This window comes from Phyllobates terribilis, unplaced genomic scaffold (genome assembly GCF_046119375.1).
Source record: "Phyllobates terribilis strain yellow unplaced genomic scaffold, ASM4611937v1 Scaffold_1__5_contigs__length_1240528914, whole genome shotgun sequence".
In the NCBI taxonomy this organism is placed as follows: domain Eukaryota; kingdom Metazoa; phylum Chordata; class Amphibia; order Anura; family Dendrobatidae; genus Phyllobates; species Phyllobates terribilis.
In genome coordinates, this window is record NW_027362761.1 from 703,718,814 (window position 1) to 703,739,738 (window position 20,925).

The 20,925-nt window shown below is 48.4% G+C and overlaps 1 protein-coding gene across 1 annotated transcript in view; it reads right to left on the minus strand.

The window, feature by feature from the left end:
* LOC141273674 (uncharacterized) overlaps positions 1–20,925 on the minus strand; it is a 130,678-nt gene that overhangs the window by 12,919 nt on the left and 96,834 nt on the right. Inside the window, exons 3-4 of the mRNA XM_073685855.1 lie at positions 12,811–12,900; positions 12,529–12,694 (exon numbers count right to left, since the gene is read on the minus strand). Coding sequence (XP_073541956.1) covers positions 12,529–12,694; positions 12,811–12,900 — 256 coding nt within the window. The remainder of the gene's footprint in view (positions 1–12,528; positions 12,695–12,810; positions 12,901–20,925) is intronic.

Genomic DNA, 20,925 nt, shown 5'->3' on the forward strand with positions numbered 1-20,925 from the left:
GTATAGCGCACACAGCAACAGCGGTGCCGTCTAACACGCAGCTGCAGCAGTGAGAAAATGGTGGCGACGGGGAAAATGGCTTGGTCTTATAGGGCAAGGACATGTGACATACACTGCCAATCACACATGCCCTTGCTTGTGTGAAAAAAAGCACTTCGCTCCGTGTGTGCGCTGCTGATAGGCTGACAGATTGCACCTCCCCACTGCAAATGCGGGAAAGAGAAAAAAAAATGGAGATCTTCATTGTTCCTGCAGAGATCCATCCCCTGCCCCTCCCCCCGCCCCGCTGTACACTCAAACTGCGTATTAACATTAATTTTCATCATTACTGAGAAAAAATCCAGTTATGATTTTGGTGCACGAACAGTTATCGAACATAACCTCGAACAGCCGAATTTTTCTCAAATTGTTCGTGTTCGCCAACCGGCTCGAACACCGCCCAAAACAGCTCGAATTTGAGATTGGCGAACAGTTCGAGTAGAACAACGCTCATCTCTAGTAAAGACTAATTGTAATTGCAGTCCTAATTGCAGTACTAAGTTAGATCAGTTCCTATCAGTTTTTGCCAGGCAGGTCTGTGCAGGTGCTGGGCAAGTTTTTTTCACAGCATTTGGCTAAATCTAGCAAAGCTAATCCTTTTTGGCCTATTGCAGAGTGTGTTAGTCAGTGGAGTAGCCTATCTGTGTTGCAAGCTACACCACCTGTGTATAGAATACCAATTTTTTTACTGCACCTAGTGAAGTAAAACCTTTTGGGCATAGCATCATTCTATTAGTCCATCTATACTGACCTCCATCAGGTTGCAAATTGAATATAATTTTTTTCTGCATCTACCTCTGAAAAAATATTTGGGCTTCTAGCTGTGTGTGGGACTTGTTCTATTAGTCCATCTATACTGACCTCCATCAGGTTGCAAATTGAATATAATATTTTTCTGCATCTAGCTCTGAAAAAATATTTGGCCTTCTAGCAGTGTGTGGGACTTGTTCTATTAGTCCATCTATACTGACCTCCATCACGTTGCAAATTGAATATAATATTTTTCTGCATCTAGCTCTGAAAAAATATTTGGCCTTCTAGCAGTGTGTGGGACTTGTTCTATTAGTCCATCTATACTGACCTCCATCAGGTTGCAAATTGAATATAATATTTTTCTGCATCTAGCTCTGAAAAAATATTTGGCCTTCTAGCAGTGTGTGGGACTTGTTCTATTAGTCCATCTATACTGACCTCCATCAGGTTGCAAATTGAATATAATTTTTTTCTGCATCTACCTCTGAAAAAATATTTGGGCTTCTAGCTGTGTGTGGGACTTGTTCTATTAGTCCATCTATACTGACCTCCATCAGGTTGCAAATTGAATATAATATTTTTCTGCATCTAGCTCTGAAAAAATATTTGGCCTTCTAGCAGTGTGTGGGACTTGTTCTATTAGTCCATCTATACTGACCTCCATCAGGTTGCAAATTGAATATAATTTTTTTCTGCATCTACCTCTGAAAAAATATTTGGGCTTCTAGCTGTGTGTGGGACTTGTTCTATTAGTCCATCTATACTGACCTCCATCAGGTTGCAAATTGAATATAATATTTTTCTGCATCTAGCTCTGAAAAAATATTTGGCCTTCTAGCAGTGTGTGGGACTTGTTCTATTAGTCCATCTATACTGACCTCCATCAGGTTGCAAATTGAATATAATATTTTTCTGCATCTAGCTCTGAAAAAATATTTGGCCTTCTAGCAGTGTGTGGGACTTGTTCTATTAGTCCATCTATACTGACCTCCATCAGGTTGCAAATTGAATATAATTTTTTTCCGCATCTAGCTCTGAAAAAATATTTGGCCTTCTAGCAGTGTGTGGGACTTGTTCTATTAGTCCATCTATACTGACCTCCATCAGGTTGCAAATTGAATATAATTTTTTTCTGCATCTAGCTCTGAAAAAATATTTGGCCTTCTAGCAGTGTGTGGGACTTGTTCTATTAGTCCATCTATACTGACCTCCATCACGTTGCAAATTGAATATAATTTTTTTCTGCATCTACCTCTGAAAAAATATTTGGGCTTCTAGCTGTGTGTGGGACTTGTACTATTAGTCCATCTATACTGACCTCCATCAGGTTGCAAACTGAATATAATTTTTTTCTGCATCTACCTCTGAAAAAATATTTGGGCTTCTAGCTGTGTGTGGGACTTGTTCTATTAGTCCATCTATACTGACCTCCATCAGGTTGCAAATTGAATATAATATTTTTCTGCATCTAGCTCTGAAAAAATATTTGGCCTTCTAGCAGTGTGTGGGACTTGTTCTATTAGTCCATCTATACTGACCTCCATCAGGTTGCAAATTGAATATAATATTTTTCTGCATCTAGCTCTGAAAAAATATTTGGGCTTCTAGCAGTGTGTGGGACTTGTTCTATTAGTCCATCTATACTGACCTCCATCAGGTTGCAAATTGAATATAATATTTTTCTGCATCTAGCTCTGAAAAAATATTTGGTCTTCTAGCAGTGTGTGGGACTTGTTCTATTAGTCCATCTATACTGACCTCCATCAGGTTGCAAACTGAATATAATTTTTTTCTGCATCTACCTCTGAAAAAATATTTGGGCTTCTAGCTGTGTGTGGGACTTGTTCTATTAGTCCATCTATACTGACCTCCATCAGGTTGCAAATTGAATATAATATTTTTCTGCATCTAGCTCTGAAAAAATATTTGGCCTTCTAGCAGTGTGTGGGACTTGTTCTATTAGTCCATCTATACTGACCTCCATCAGGTTGCAAATTGAATATAATATTTTTCTGTATCTAGCTCTGAAAAAATATTTGGCCTTCTAGCAGTGTGTGGGACTTGTTCTATTAGTCCATCTATACTGACCTACATCAGGTTGCAAATTGAATATAATATTTTTCTGCATCTAGTTCTGAAAAAATATTTGGCCTTCTAGCAGTGTGTGGGACTTGTTCTATTAGTCCATCTATACTGACCTCCATCAGGTTGCAAACTGAATATAATTTTTTTCTGCATCTAACCCAGACAATAGTTTTGGCCTAATACCACAGTTTGGCCACTCAGCTCTGCTCGGTTCCCATCCATTGTTTTTTTGTGCAAACAACTCCAGAGTTGTGAATTAGTTAACCACCAAAATGAGTGGAAAAAGGCCTGCTGCTGGGGGAAAGGGGAATAGGCGTGTTGGGAAGGGGAAAAAAGGTTGTGTCCGTGGAGTAGGTGTTAAAGCAACAGTAACATCTGCAGAAGAAAGACCATCTTCCAGCAAAACTAAAATGTCTACTTCTTTTAGCAGACAATGTGATAAGATCCCTTTCTTCCGGCCACACCAATCGCTACAAATTCCAGATGAGGCACAAAAACAGCAGGTGCTTCAACGGATATCAAGTGCTCCTTTAAGTGGGCTCTCCTCCACATCAACTTCAACATCACAAATACTCCAGTCCTCAGAGGTGTCACCCCAATCCCACTTGCTTCCTCACAGCTCCCAAATCTCCAGCTGCCCGTCTGAGTATGAGGTAGAACAGATGGTTGAGTCTGCAGAGCTGTTTACTCATACTATAGTCTGGGAATCAGAGGTCGGCTCCAGCGCTTCTGTGAATCCAGACGAGGAAATGATCTGCACTGATGCCCAGAATCTTTATGAGTCGGATCCAGGACCAGACGCAGAAGGTTCTGACCATAATGTAGACCCTCATTCCCAAACTGTAACTCCTGTTGGTGGAGACAATGAGGAAGACGATGATGAGACTCAAATACCCGATTGGAGCGACAACTTTAGTTTTTTGTCAGGGCAGGAACAGGTTGGCTCTGAGGACGACGGGTGTGATAACACACAGGGTGATGATGATGAGGTTGGAGATCCCACTTACTGTCAACCCACAGTCAGCCAAGAGATGAGGTCAGCAGAGGAGGTGGAGGAGGATGCTAGTGACGACGAGGTCAGGTTGCGCCTTCCTGGACAGAGACGTAGTACTGGAAGCACGTCAACAACTGCATCCTCAAACACAACTCTGCCTCTGACCACAAGTCGTGGTGGCTCTTCAGGTCGCATGGGTGCTAAGCCTTGCATAGCCTGGGCATTTTTTCAGATCGATAAAGATGACCCAACTCGTGTTATCTGTAACATTTGTCAACAAAAGCTAAGTAGAGGCCAAAAAATACATAGTTTGAGTACTTCATGCATGAACCGGCACATGGACATGAAGCATAAGTTGCAGTGGGAAGCTCACTGTGCTACAATGCGGCCTAGCCGGCCGGGCCAACCACCGTCTGCCCCATCTTGTGCATCTGCGGCCTCTTCATCCTCTGTGACTGGGGGGACAGCAGTCACACCTGTTTTGGGATGCAGACCAGCCACCTCTTTACCCGCAACAGTCAGCGTGATTGGCAGGTCATAATTTTCTTTGGAGGTGGTAACACCAGCTGGTGTTGAGCACTGTCCGACATCGATAGCACCACCTTTGGATCAAGGCAACCTAACATGTCCGCCTGCATCTTCCTCACAGACCGGCAGTTTGCCGGGGACACCCTTATCAACCCCGTCTAAGCACAACAGCCAGCCCTCAGTCCCTCAGATGTGGACAAGTAAAAGACCATTTCCTCCTAGCCATGAGAAAGCTAAGAGGTTGAATTTCACCATCTGCAAGCTCTTGGCTACAGAAATGCTGCCTTTCTGCCTGGTGGACACAGAGGATTTTCGAGACCTTATGTCCGTCGCAGTGCCCCAGTACCAGATGCCCAGTCGGCACTACTTCTCAAAGAAAGGTGTGCCTACGCTCCACCAGCATGTCGCACACAACATCACCGCTTCTTTGAGAAACTCTGTGTGTGACAGGGTGCATTTCACCACAGACACTTGGAAAAGTAGGCATGGACAGGGGCGTTACATGTCGCTGACTGGGCACTGGGTAACTATGGTGACAGCAGTACAAGGTTCTGCTGTCCAAGTCTTGCCATCCCCACGACTTGTGCGTCAATCCTCTTTATGTCAAAGTTCCTCCATGGCTTCTGCCTCCTCAACCTCCTCTCGGTCCTCCACCTGCACCCAAAGCCTGTCTGGTCATGCCACAAGCTTTCTAACTGCGCAGAAGGGATCCTGCACACCTCCTTACTATGCTGGCAGTAGGGCTCAACGTCATCAGGTGGTTTTTACTTTGAAATGTCTGGGAAATGTGAGTCACACAGCTGAGGAGTTGTGGTCAGCTCTGGAGAACCAATTTCATGAATGGTTGTCTCCACTGGACCTGAAACCAGGGAAGGCCGTGTGCGACAATGCTGCAAACCTGGGTGCGGCCCTTCGCCGGGGCAATGTCACACACGTGCCTTGTATGGCTCACGTGTTGAACCTGGTTGTCCAGCAATTTTTAGCCCACTATCCCGAACTAGATGGCCTTCTGCAGAGGACACGGTCGCTGTGTGCTCACTTCCGCCGTTCGCATCCCGCAGCTCAGCGACTTACATCTCTACAGAAGTCGTTGGGCCTGCCATTTCACTGGCTAAAATGCGATGTGCCTACCCGGTGGAATTCAACTCTGCACATGTTGCAGCGACTGTGGCAGCACCGACAAGCCCTGGTGCAATACGTTCTGACGTATAGCCTGGGCCAACGGGATCCAGAGGTGGGGCAAATCACGCTGGAGGAGTGGTCTCAGATCAGGGACCTATGCACCCTTCTGCACAGTTTTGAAATGGCGACGAAGATGTTTAGTGCTGACGATGCCATTATCAGCATGACTATTCCGGTGATTTACATGCTGGAGCACATGTTAAACAGAATTCGGAGTCAGGTGGTGGCACAAGAGGAGGTGGAGGAAGTAGAGGAGGAGGAGTTGTATGCGGAAGGGCTAACATCTGCAAGGTCCAGACGGTCGGCAGCACCAAGTCGGCAGGCATGTTAGGGTGGGGGAGATGGTTTTACCAGGGCGCATGGTAGCAGCCAAACTAGTGAGGAAGGTGCAGGAGCCCAGGAAGAGGTGGAGGACGAACTGATGGAAGACTCATCAGATGAGGGAGACCTTGATCACATTTCTGTTGTGCGAGGTTGGGGGGAGAGGACAGAGGAAGGAAGCATGATTGTTACCTCGCCACCAACACAACAGGGACTTGGTGCTCCTGGATGCGCAAGACACATGAGTGCCTTCTTGCTGCACTACCTGCAACATGACCCTCGAATTGGGAGAATTAGAAATAATCCTGACTACTGGGTTGCCACACTGTTAGATCCCCGGTACAAAAGTAAATTTGCAGAAATAATTCCTGCCATAGAAAGGGATGCACGCATGCAGGAGTATCAGCAGAGACTGTTGCAGAATCTTACGTGTGCTTTTCCACAAAACACCAGTGGTGCACGTAGTGAATCTCACAGTTCCAACTTGCCAACCGTGGGACCGTCGAGTGTTCAGCACTCAAACCGTAACAGAAACACAGTATCTGCTGGTAACATCAATTTTGCGGAATCATTTCACCACTTTTTTAGCCCATCCTTTGCAAGGCCACAGGAGACAAGAAGTCTGACACATAGTCAATGCCTAGAGACGATGGTACAGGAGTATCTCAAAGTAAACATTGAAGCCATGACTATGTCACTGGACCCTTGCTCTTTTTGGGCTTCCAATCTGGATAAATGGCCGGAGCTCGCCACTTACGCCTTGGAGATCTTGTCATGCCCCGCAGCCAGCGTTCTGTCTGAACGTGTGTTCAGCGCTGCTGGTGGTGTGCTGACAGATAAGCGCACGCGGCTCTCCACTGATAATGTAGACAGACTCACGTTCATAAAGATGAACAAAACATGGATCCGAAATGACTTTTCTACCCCTGTGTCATCCTGGGGAGAGTAAAAGCTTGATGATTGGTTAAAATCACCTCACCAACCGTTTTAAGCTTTCAAATTACTAATCATGTTTATCTGTATCTTGGCTGGAAAATAATTTGGGCTTTGTAACAGTGTGCAGTACTGATTCTATTAGGCCATCTATACTAAGCTCCACCAGATTTAAAATTAATAATAATTTTTAGCTGCATCTAGCCCGGAAAATAATTTTGGGGCTCCGAGATGCGCAAGACACATAAGTGCCTTCTTGATGCACTACCTGCAACATGACCCTCAGATTGTCAGAATTCAAAGTAATCCTGACTGGGTTGCCACACTCTTAGATCCCCCACACTCTTCGATCAACCTTTTCATTTTAATAAAGACAAAAAAAATGGTCATTTTTGAAATTATAAGCATTAGCAGGTTATTAGAAACTGAAATCAAACAGTTTTCAACTCAAAACTTTATTCTAGGTGATGTTACATTTGCACATAGGACCCCTTGTTCGAAAGGAGCTTCTGAACTCTCTCGTCCATTGAATTTGTCAGGTTTTGGATGGTTTCTGCTTCAATTGTTTTGCATGAGGACAGAATACCCTCCCAGAGCTGTTGCTTAGATGTGAACTGCCTCCCGCCATCATAGACACTCCTTTTGATGATGCTCCAGAGGTTCTGAATGGGGTAGAGGTCAGGGGAGCATGGGGGTCACACCATAAGTTTGTCCCCTTTTATGCCAATATCAGCCAGAGATGCAGATGTGTTATGTGGAGGATGAGACGGTGCATTATCATGCATGAAAATGATCTTGCTGCGGAATACACGGTTCTTCTTCTTGAACCATGGCAGGAAGTGCTGTTTGAGAAACTCCACATACATTATGGAGTTCATCTTTACCCCTTCAGGGATCCTAAAGGGGCCGACAATCTCTCTCCCCATGATTCCAGCCCAAAACATTACTCCACCTCCTCCTTGTTGGCGCTGTAGCCGTGTTTGCGTGGGGTGTCCATCAACCAGCCATCCTCCACTCCATCCATCTGGACCATCGAGCGTTGCACGGCACTCATCCGTGAACAAAACAGTTTTGAAATCAGTCTTCATGTAATGTTTGGCCCACTGGAGCCGTTTCTGCTTGTGTGCAGTGGATAGAGGAGGTCGACAGGATGGCGTACGCACAGCTGCAAACCTCTGAAGGACCCTGCATCTTGTTGTTCGGGGGACGTTGGAGGCACCAGCAGCTTCAAAAACTTGTCTGCTGCTATGACAAGGCTTTTTTGCCGCTGCTCTTTTAACCTGACGTAATTGCCTGTAGGAAAGAGTCCTCAATTTGCCCTTATCAGCACGCACACGTGTGTACTGTGAATCAGCTACATACTTCTTGATTGCCAAGACACTTCATCCTGATCATCGCACAATGTTGATTGTAGTCATGCCTTGACCTAAACACTCCACAATTTGTTGCTTCTCAGCAGCCGACACATCCTTTTTCTTTCCCATTTTGGCAGAAAATGTAGGCTGCTTAATAATGTGGGACAGCCTTCTTAAGTAGTCTTGCCGTTCATTGGACACACCTGCCAAACTAATTAGCACAGGTGTCTGCAATTGCTTACAGTGATATAAAGAGCCCTGACACGCATCACCATCAATGAGTTTAACTGACAAACAAACAAATTCTTCCCTTATCACTCCTAAACACTTTTTGCATAATAATTTGGAACACAGTGTACATGTGCTCTTCCACAAAACACCAGTGGTTCACGTAGTGAATCTTACAGTTCTAACTTGCCAACCGTGGTCTGTATGGAGTTGTTCAATAAAGGGCCCAAAATTAAGATAACATAGACGGGAGAGGTCTCTATGAATAGGAATTCCTAAGAATTTGATACCCTGTGAGGGCCAGGCAAAGGGAAAGTTGGACTGGATGGAATCCTGTATGGATTTGGGGAGGGAGACATCGAGGGCCTCAGACTTCGCTGTATTGATTTTAAAATTTGACCATGTAACAAAGTGATCTATTTCAGCCATAACAGCAGGGATGGATATATGTGATTGAGTGATATATACTAGGACATCATCAGCAAATAGAGAGCACTTGTACTCGGTGCCTCCCACCTCAATCCACCTAATATTGGGGTTATGGCGAATTGATGAGAGCAGGTGCTCCGTCACTAGGATGTATAAGAGAGGGGACAGAGGACATCCCTGCCTTGTCCCATTGGTGATTATGAAAGGTGATGAAAATGTTCTGACGCGCCCCCTGGGCCTTGGGACATCCGGAGCCGGACCCTTTTTGGTGGATGCTGATGGTTGTAGTCTCCGTGGCGGCGACCCGGTTCCGTGGCTCAGGGCAGTCAAACCAGTGGCGGAACTATTTATGTGGTTTTGATGTTTAAATGTCGGACTACGCCACCCGTGGATTGCGGTCAGAGTGAACCGCCGCTGCAGGGCAGACCGCTGAGGCTGGTGTTGTGGGTGCAGCAGAGCGTAGCATAACTCCCCACGGGAGGAGTATAGCCTCAGGGCAGTGTATGCGGAGGATGCGGGTGATGGTGCAGGGCAGCAGCAGTAACGACACGGAGTCAGTGATGCAGTCCAGGGCCTTTACTCACAGTTCTTATTATCCAGACCACTTCTGCAGGTAACGGCTGCCCACGTCGTACTGTGCTCACCAGGTGAGGGGCTCAGACAACTCCCAGATAACTTTGGAGCGCTTCACAGGACCCCCTTTGTGTGTCCTTTGTCTGGCCTTTCTTACCAACCCTTCTGTCCGGCTGCCTCGGGCCTCCTCTTGGTAAACTTGGCGCCAGTTTCCCTGACCCTATGTGCTGCCCTCCTAGCGGGTGTAGCGAGGGGCTGCGCCACATAAAATGTCACAGCCTCCGGTTTCTAGCTGAGGGTCGTTTCCCGCCTCCACTAGTTTCGGGGACCGGTCTCCCCCTTTGGCCTGACCCCTCCACGAAGGTGGATTCGGGCGTGCGGTGGCGACTCGCCCGTCCGCACCACTGGGATCCCTTCGTTCCTTGTTCCTGGAGCTTTCTCCGCTCCTCTTCCTTCCTTCTCCCTCTTCCAGGCCTGGGCCTCTGTTACTAGGCCCGCCTCTGGAGCAGAGCTCATGCAGAGTCCCTGCTCCCTGTCACTTCTGCTCATACTTCTCTGCACTGAACTAAGATGGTGCCCACCTTTTATACTCCCTTCTCAATGCACCCAGGAACTGCTTCCTCCCTGCTCCTGCACTACAGGGTTTCCCTTCCTCAGTGTTCCCTCCCCCCACTCCAGCCAGGGACAGGGACTGTCGTGCCCATCTCAGGGGCATATTGGTCGCCCTGACCCACGGCAATGTGGTGTAATGCATGCAGGTGTCGGGGTCCTGATCCACACTCCATCCTTACCTGAGAGTGAGATATCACACCTCTGGGTGAGGTGCAATACCTCTGCAGCAACCGAGCCCTCGGGGTGCTACAGTTCCATTTATCTTCAGCCTAGGTGACGCATTGCGATACAGGGCCGTGATTTTGGCTATAAAAGGGTCCCCTAGACCCCTACCCCAAGCTTTTTAAGAGAATAATATATGGCGTGCCAGGAGACTCTATGGAATGCTTTCTCAGCATCCAACGAGAGTATCTAATTACAAATTTTTAACTGCATCTAGCCCAGGAAATACTTTGTGCCTAGTAGCAGTGTCTGCTAGTCAGCGGATTATCCCGGCTGTTAAGCAAGCTACACCACCTGTAGTTTGGACACTTAATTTTTTCAAAGGAAATGCTTCGGGGCCACGGGATACTCAGTGAAGAGCATCAGGAGGCACCCCAAGGCATAGGGGCTGGGACTGGCGGTGGGACGCCTTGCGGTGGACAGCCGAGCTCGATCCTTCTAAAAGCTTGTTAACTGCAGCAGCTTTAGTGGACGCTACTGGAGCTGGAATTACGCGGCTGCTGGTATGAGACTTGCCCTTCAATAGATCCTTGTAAAAGGATTTAAAGTGTATTCATTCAAATTAGAGAGACAATTTAAATTAAAAAGCTTAGAGCTGCCTCCACCACAGGGGGGCTCGCTCGACCCACCAGCGATGGACAGGCACCAGTATTGGGAGAGGGGGGCTGGCCGTCAGGGTCCACCGTGGCTCTGGCACAAACGGAGGTGGCACGGGCAGGAACGGACTGGCCGTGTCGGCTTCTCACTTTTTGGATTTTAGAAGGGCATGACTTGCCTATATCTGTGTCTCCCCCTCCTTTTACTCCTCCACCTCTTTTCTTTTCGCATGACTATATGTACTTGTCACTTTTCCATGTGTTAGTTATGTCTTCTGAGCAGTTTGTCAGCTTTTGGACACCTTTGAAGGTGTTTTCTATGTGTTTCTATGTGTTTTTGTTTGCCTGCCATTGGTTTTAACGGTGTTCGAAGGTGTTCGACGAACAGTTCGGCGAACACAAGGGTGTTCGACGAACCGAACCAAACTCGAACACTACGGGGGTGGCTCAACACTACAGTTGACAACCACCTGAAACTACAGCAATCAGCATGGGATTTCAACCCCTTAGATGCCATGGTCAAAAGTGATGGATCATCTAAGGCTCACAAAACTGTCTCCAAGACCTTTCTTGCGTAACTTGGAATGTGCTACTCTTGATGATCAAGTTAAAGGGGTATTACCTTCTCCAAGACCCTATCCCAATATGTAATAGTTGTAATAATAATAATATTAGCAAATACCTCCAATTAGAAATGTAGTACAATTTTTCTGAATCACTATGTCTCTTTCCTCATGTGCAGGCATTGCAAGACCTTAGGTATCCATGGTTACGACCACTCGCAACTAGCTAACTATCACTGTATCAATGGTCATAACCATGGATACCTAAGGTCCTGCAATGCCTGCACATGAGGAAAGAGACATAGTGAATCAGAAAAAACATTACTACATTTCTAATTAAAGGTATTTGCTAATATTATTATTATTACACCTACTACATATTGGGATAGGATCTTGGAGATGGGAATACGCCTTCAATTCACAAAATTCATAGTTTGAGGCTTGTCCTAAAAACACATCTTTTTAGTCAGCCCCATGTTATTTACTAATCCTACTTTTCGGTTTCACTCTTTCTAAGCTTTTCTCACAACCTGGTCTGTTCTGTCATAAATAGCCCCCACCCCCCCCACACACACTTTATGTACTCAGTAGCAGTTCTGTGTATACTGAGTGCAAATATACTCTATTTAAAGTGTCGCAAAAAATGGTGGCATTATATCAATAAAAATGTTTATTTAAGTGGTTAGAGAGAGGTGGGTCTCCTGACACCCCAACACCCACATGCCTTCCCTCCGACTATCCGCAGCATGATTTTGGGGTGCCATGGCTTCTCAGAACAGTCAAAGACTAATGAAGGCCACCATTTCTGTCATCTTTGGCTCCTACGAGGACTGGGAGAGCACTCATTGAATAATACACTGCAATGCTGGTTACAGGACCCCCAATTTAACATAAATCGCTTATATAACTGCCTAATATAGAAATATCCTTTTAATGAGCATTAATTAACAGCATTGATTGCTTAGCTAATGTAGTTATATTTTTATAATATTTTATGGAAACCATTCAAACTAAAAATCACATCAGCAGCAAGTCCAGATACTTCTGCAATGAAACTGAAAGCACTTACTTTGTGACTGTGGAATATACTTTAATGTCAAAATGCTGTCACATACCTGTCCGCATGGTTGCGTTAACACTTCATTGTAAGGATAGAGACGATGCTGTATATGAAAGTTTACTAGGTCCTCTAGTGTATTGTGCACTCTTGTATCTCCCGAAAGAATGCATTGTTGGTCTTTCAAAACATCAATCATGAAATGTCTGTAGCGGTCCAGGCTCCTATAAGAAGGTAATATCATTTATCAGGAGACCTTAATGCACCTTTCCTTATTTTTAGAGAAAATAGACTTAGTTTTAATTCTTTAAAGGCTTTTACAGCTAACGTATCACCTTACCTGTAAGATAAGCTGTACCCAATTCTGCTTTCACTAACTCTGATAAGAAAACATCCCATGGTCTTGTCGTTCAGTAAATCTTCTGCATCCCTATAGTTGAAAAAAAGACATTTTTTTTCATCAAATAAACCAAAAACCTTACACTTATGTGGTGTGCAGAATTATTTCCTTTATTTCCTTTCTACTAATCCTGACTTACTGTACACCCTATATTATAGCCAAAAGCTGCATTCACTATTCTTCACAGCTGAAATCTTCCAGGATTCTTTGCTGGTTTCTTGTCTTGAATCTAGGTTGCCAACCATAGGTCTTTTATCTGTCCTGCAGTAATGATAAGCCCCAATTGTGAGGAAGTCATCACTGACGTCAATCAATGGCCTCATGTCCTTGTTTCATAAGCGCAGGTATAAACACTGAGGCCTGTGAAGCTTGAGGCCAGTGAATGGCTACATTGGACCACTGTGTATGGTCGGCACATCACCACTACAAAACAAGTCAGCAAGATCTGCGGATCACCGAAGTAGAGTCAAGGAATCTAGTGAAATAACTTATTACTATTTTACCACATTATCTGCTTTTAGCAAATCCTGGGCGAGCGCGTTAAGTATTATGAACTTATTCCAGGTTTCTATCCCACATGACGTGAAGAATAAAGGCTTTGAACGCGTGCCTTGGCTCTTACCGATTTACAGGGATTATCATGGTTCATCCTAATTACATGTTACCTTTACTTCTGGAATGTAGGGTATTGCTTTTGAGTTTCAGTAAAATTATATCCTTTAGATATAAGGCATGTAGCTATAGGATATAAGTAGCCATGCTCAATGTATAAAGATACCTGTGAGCACTGAGACCATTTAGGCAAAGAAAGTGTATCTGCATCAACTCATGAACAATTGTGTCACAAGGGAAACCTGAAAATCAGATGAACGTATTACATTAATTGGGTAATGTTATTAATAAAATATATGTCATGATACCCAGGGGTTATTTCCATAACACATTATTTCCTTGTATGATATGTAAGTGTGGCACCCCAGGGGTCTGGTTTTCCACAGTAATGTAATGTTATGTCTGAGAGCAGGTGGGAGGTCCTTTGGTCAGGGATCCTGTGCATGCCACACCTCCTGCCCAGTCTTGGGAGGGGAAGAACTTCCCCTGTATAAACCCGGGGCTGAGGCAGGGTGAGTCAGACAAGGAGAGTGGAGAAGAGAAGCAGCATAGGAAACAGCAGAGTTACAAGGAGTCAGGGGCTGGCAGCTACAGAGCTCGCCCTGACTAAGAAGATTCTTTACCGGACCCGGAGTCCGAGGCTGTGGGGACTAACTCCTACCCAGCAGCAGAATCCGTCAGGCAGGGGATTTCAGGTCCTCTGGCCCAGAAGCCCGAAGGCACGGTCACACGCGTGGGACCAGCACCGCCATCGTGGAGCGGAAGCCATTAGAAGGCCCCGAGTCACCGGCCATACGGGTGAGCACCACACGGTACACTGAGGGACGTGGGCTACTTACATCAGCTTCTAGCAAGGTAGCCAGAAGAGTACAGTCAGTTTGGGAGGCCTACAACTACGCCTGGCCAGGGGAGATCCCATCTGCTCAAAGACTGACCAGGCCCCGTTTGCTAGCAAGTACTCCGGGAGGGTCTGTCGTTGTTACCAGTAAAGACCCTGAACTACACCGTACCGTCTCTGAGTGGTTCCTGCTACCCCCATCATCCACGTCGGCTGCCCTGAGGCCATACCCCTCCCGTTGGGGGTTATACTATCACGCTGCACAATCCTACCACCGGCCTCAGCGGTCTGCCCTGCAGCAGCAGCTTCCTGGCTGCACTCAACGGGTGGCGTAGTCATCAACTATTTACTACTAATAGACTGCCGTCTAGTTTGACTCCCTGGGCACGGACCGGGTCACCGCCACGAGACTACAACCCTCCACTGATCCGGCTCCGGGTAGGCTCCCGCGTGCGCAACGCAGCGCGACACAGGCCCAGGGGCGCGTCAACTTTGGCGTAGTCGGCAGGATTTCGTGCCCGCAACCACCGGCGCCATCTTCTACCTTCTTCCCGCCATCCGCGAAGTTTTCCCGCCATCCGGCGCCATCTTCGACCTTCTTCCCGCCATCCGTGGAGTTTTCCCGCCATTGGACGCCATCTTGAGGACGCCGCGCGGGAAGAAGAGGGGCGTGGACTCCGAAAGCGCGCGAGAACTGAAGCCCCGCCTCACGTCCGGACGTTGCGTAAGGTCCTGGAAGGAGCCCAGCAGACGCCGACGTCACAGGAGCGCGACGGAAGGTCCTCAACCCTGACGATCCACTGCGGAGCCGCGGCCTACGGAAGAGGATCATCGCAAGGTAGGCCACGGTCCACTAGGGGGGAGGAAGATGTCGGATACGGAGGAGAGCTTCACTGCCTCAACCCCCGCCAGCGCTACCGCTGCTGCAGTTATGCCCTTCACCATGCCCTATATCCCGGGAGCAGCTTGGCTACCCCAGTACTCAGGGGAGTCACATACCCTGCATGACTTTAGAGAAAAGCTGGATAGCCTCTTCCAGGTGTACCCCCTCACAGAAGAGCAAAAAGTGAGCATCCTGGTGGCCCAACTAACCGGGGCAGCCAAAAGGGAAGTAAAATCCTGGCCACCTGGGAGGAAGACTGTCGCAGGGATACTAACCCGGCTGAAGGACACCTTTGATACCCGCACCTCAGCCGAGATTAAGCTTAGATTCTACGGGTGCAAGCAGCGAGCGCATGAGAGTATAAGGGACTATGCACTAAACCTACAAGAGGCCCTGAGGGCCATAAAGCAGACCGACCCTGATGGGGTGGGAAACGAGGACAGGCTGTTGACTGAACAATTTATAGAGGGTTTATATTGCAATGCCCACCGAACCCAGTTGCGGGCAATGGCCTTACAGGATCCCCATCTGGACTTTGCACAGTTCAAGGACAGAGCCATCCGGGTGCTCCGAGAACCGGCACCAGGTGGCGTTGTGACCCACAGACGCCCCACTACCACTTACTACCAGGAGGCGGCGCCCTTGTCAGCAGGGCCTGTGGGAGCTGATGCGCAGGCTTTGGACAATGACCCGGCTCCAGACCTACACCATCAGGTCCAAGAGCTAGCTAAGAGCGTTGCTGCGCTAACCCGAACTGTGCAGTCTTTACAGGTTTCCACCCCAGGGAAGATCCAGCTGGCATCCGGACCGGAGGACATCCCGTGGCGTCGACCAAGGAGGACCCCACCGGCCAGAGGAAGACCCAGTGACCGATACAGCGAGGACGGACGACCCATCTGCCGCCGCTGCAATCAACCCGGACATATGGAAAGGTACTGTTCTTTAAACGGGCACAACCTGGGGTAGAGGGCCAACCCCCAGGAAAAAGATCACCAGGCCCATCGAACTGGCGCGACAGATATGTGGGAGGACGTCCAGTCTTGCCTGTGGTACTGGATGGCATTCCCATGAGTGCCCTACTGGATACCGGGTCACAGGTCACCACCATCCCGTACGTGCTCTTCAAGCAGTACTGGAATGACTCGGATATTACCCACTACCCTGACGACGACTTGAGTATCATCGCCAGCAATGGCCAGCCCGTGCCACAGATCGGATTTAAGGAGGTGGCCCTCAAAATCGGTAGAGTCGAACTGGCCGCACAGGGACTGATCATTGTAGATATTGATAAACATGAGAGTCACCCAAAAATAACTCTAGGAACTAACGTAATTGAAAATTGTCTTGCAGAGGTGATTTTCCTTTTACAGCAGGTTGCCAAGAACGCCAGCTCCGGCGAGCAGCGGGTGCTCCAGAAAGAGATCCGGGCACTGATGCAACGGCAACAAGTGGAACTCTCCGGCGGTGAGATTGGTAGCGTAAGAATGTGTGACCCTTTTCCTATTGCCATGCCCCCAAAAAGTGAAATGATGATTTGGTGCCGGGCAGCTATTGGTCTGAGAGGAAGAGATTACCAGGCAATGGTAGAACCAGTTTACTCAGACAGTAGGCCCACCATTTTGACAGCACGGGGGGTGGTCAATGTACGCCATGGGAGGGTGCCCATTCGCATAATAAATATCGGGGAGAGGGAAGTGTACCTGCCCCGGTATGCCACGCTAGCCAAATTATATACCACTAATCAAAATTCTATACAATCTGTGGAACCCTTGCCTCCATCTCACCCGGAGGAAGGTAACGGCTCTAAGAAAGACATGGAGGACTGGTGTCAGCAACTACATTTGGGTACTGATTCCACTCCCTCACATCAGAAACAAGGAGTCTATCGGGTGGTTCAAGAGTATGAGAGAGTGTTTAGTAAACACCCGTTAGACTTCGGGCGAGTCAAGGGGGTAGAACACCGCATCCCCACGGGAGATCATCCTCCCATAAAAGAGAGGTATCGACCCGTACCCCCTGCACATTACCAACACGCCAAGGGGATGCTTAGAGACATGAAGGAGGCTGGGGTAATCCGGGATAGCTGTAGCCCCTGGGCAGCCCCACTAGTTTTAGTCAAAAAGAAAGACAACACCATGAGGATGTGTGTAGATTACCGGAAAATCAACCGTATCACACACAAGGATGCGTACCCCTTACCAAGGATAGAGGAGTCATTGGCTGCTTTAAGATCTGCTAACTTCTTCTCTACCTTGGATCTCACTAGCGGGTACTGGCAGGTTCCTGTAGCAGAGGCGGACCGGGAGAAGACCGCATTCACCACCCCGATGGGACTTAGTGAGTTCACCTGCATGCCGTTCGGACTCTGCAACGCCCCAGGAACCTTCCAACGATTAATGGAGTGCTGTCTGGGCCACAGAAACTTCGAGACGGTCCTGTTGTACCTGGACGATGTCATCGTATACTCCAAAACTTATGAGGACCACCTGAAACACCTGGCGGAGGTGTTCGAAGCTCTGGCGAGTTACGGCCTAAAGGTGAAACCCTCCAAGTGTCACCTCCTGAAACCAAAGGTGCAATACCTGGGACACGTGGTGAGCGCTGACGGAGTGGCTCCCGACCCCGATAAGATCACCGCAATTAAGGGATGGCCAAGCCCCTCCAGCGTAAAAGAAGTGCGGCAGTTCCTAGGGTTGGTAGGCTACTACCGAAGGTTTATTCCCGGTTTCACCAAAAAGGCAGCGCCTATGCAGGACCTCCTGATAGGCCAGTCCCGGAAGGCCAAGAACCAGAAGCCGCCCTTCAAATGGGAAGAGCTAGAAGAAGAGTCCTTCCGCCAGCTGAAGATGGCCCTCACGGGGGATGAAATCTTGGCGTACCCAGACTATAGCCAGCCCTTCATCCTCTACACCGACGCCAGTAACATCGGGCTAGGAGCCGTACTATCCCAGATTCAGCAGGGGAGAGAACGAGTGATCTCCTATGCCAGCCGAAAACTGCGACCCACCGAAAGGAACCCCGAGAATTACAGCTCATTTAAGCTAGAGTTCCTGGCCGTGGTATGGGCAGTCACCGAGCGCTTTAGGCATTACCTCGCTTCTTCCCGGTTCACCGTATACACGGATAACAACCCGTTGATACACCTGGACACGGCAAGACTCGGTGCCCTGGAGCAGAGGTGGATGGCCCGTCTGTCCAACTACGAGTTCACAATCAAATACCGGGCAGGACGCTCCAATACTAACGCGGATGCCCTGTCCAGGATGCCCAACCTGCCGGACGAAGGAGAAGATCCGGAGGGACTGGAAGAAGTTGAACTCCCTGCGTTCCACCGTCATGGGACTATCCAGTATTCCCACCGGGTAAGGGGTAAACAGGCTGCTACGTTGAACCCCTTACCCCACTACAACTGGGCGGAAACGCAAGACAGCGACCCTGCCGTCCGACTGGTGAAGGAGATGCTGACTCGGCCGGAGGCTCGACTTGAACCAGACGCTCCGGAGGAAGCCAAACAACTATGGGCGGAGAAGAGTCGACTATTCCTTTACAAGGGGAAGTTGTGCCGCAGAATGGTCAACTCCCGGACGCATGAACTACTCTGGCAAGTAGTGGTGCCACGAAGAGACGCAGCCATGGTGATGGAGGCATACCACGACGGAGCTGGACACTTCGGGTGGAAAAAGCTGGAGTTCCTGCTGCGCGAGCGGTTCCACTGGGTAGGCATGAGGGGAACCATCGAGAAGTGGTGCAGAGACTGTGGCCCGTGCAATCTGAGAAGGAAGGACCGGGCCAGCCAGAAGACTCCCCTGCAGTCCATCGTCACCCGGCAACCGTTGGAACTGGTAGCCTTGGATCATGTAAAACTGACCCCAAGCAGAAGTGGCTACGTCTACGCGTTAACCATCGTGGATCATTACTCCCGGTTCTTGGTTGTCGTCCCCGTCAAGGACTTAACGGCTCAAACAGCAGCTAGAGCCTTCCAGCAGCACTTCTGCCGTCCACACGGGTACCCGGACCAAGTGCTGACGGACCAGGGACCTGCCTTTGAAGCGGAGGTCTTCCAGGAATTCTGCAATCTGTATGGCTGCCGGAAGATAAGGACGACACCCTACCATCCGCAAACTAATGGACTTTGTGAAAAAATGAACCAGGTGGTAATGGATCTGCTAAAAACATTGCCCCTGGAAGAACGCAGTCTGTGGCCTGAGAAGTTGCCCGATCTGGTGGACCTATACAACCACATCCCGGTAGGTTCCACCAACTGTACCCCGGCTTACCTAATGAGGGCGAGACCTGGTAAGTTACCTGTTGACCTGGAAATGGGAGTCCTGACACCTGAGGACACTTCACCAGAAACAGACTGGGACACAGAGAGGCAGCAGCAGTACCGGAGAGTACAAGAGAGCGTGGAGCGAAGTCTCTGTCAGGCTAGGGAAAGACAAGAGAAGACTTACAACCAGTATGCTCCCGCTGTTCCCCTGGTACCCGGAGAGCAGGTCTTGAAGAGGAAAAGACGGCTCCACAAGTTGGATGACCAGTGGGAGGAGGACCCGTATACCGTACTGCCCTCAAGCCACGAGAACCCGAAGGTCTGTACCATCAGTAAAGACGGAGGGGAAACCACAGCCATTGTATCCCGGGACCACCTGAAGAAGTGTCCCGAACAACTGAGGAACCCTGAAGAGGAACAAGAAGACCATCGACCCGTGGAAGAAAGGGAAGATATGGTTAGTACCGTGCTCGGGGACTTCCCTCAGTCTTGGACTCAAGTCAATGGTGCAGTTGTGGTACCCGTACTCACCTTCCTCCAACCATCATCCCAAGAACCTACGGAGCAACGGGTAGAGCTGGAAGAACAGCCGGTCCAGGAGGCAGAAGACTCCACACAAGCAGAACAGGAGAATCAACCCTCTGCTTATAGTGAGCCTGCCGTACCCCTAGTGAGACAAAGAGCCGGTAGACAGCTGCCCAGTTTACCCTTGACAGCTCCTACACCCTGTAGTTCAGGGCCAGACAGTCAGCTCCGTAGGTCCACTCGGGCCACTAGAGGCCAGTTACCCGCACGCTGGAGAATTTAAAGTGTATAAATTGTTTTATTTATGTTTTTCTGTGTATTGTTGCTTGTGAATAATTTTGTGTTTCCAGTTGTTTTTAGGAAACCTTGGTGGATTTACCGGGAATCCTTGTATATAGTTGGAGCGTAACCCAGGATGGACTAGAGACTGTTAAGGACTCGGGGTAGGACAGACCCCTACCTGGTTACGTCTCCCTGTGTTGGTGAAATGGACACCTTTGCTTTTCTTCAAAGACTGCACCCGGTTGCGGACACGCCGCAACCATCTTATGTGTTTTTCTTATTGTGTTGTTATTGTTATACTTTGTTATGTTTTTCTAAATGTGTTTAGTCCCGGAGTACTAAATTTCACTAGGGGGGAATGTGGCACCCCAGGGGTCTGGTTTTCCACAGTAATGTAATGTTATGTCTGAGAGCAGGTGGGAGGTCCTTTGGTCAGGGATCCTGTGCATGCCACACCTCCTGCCCAGTCTTGGGAGGGGAAGAACTTCCCCTGTATAAACCCGGGGCTGAGGCAGGGTGAGTCAGACAAGGAGAGTGGAGAAGAGAAGCAGCATAGGAAACAGCAGAGTTACAAGGAGTCAGGGGCTGGCAGCTACAGAGCTCGCCCTGACTAAGAAGATTCTTTACCGGACCCGGAGTCCGAGG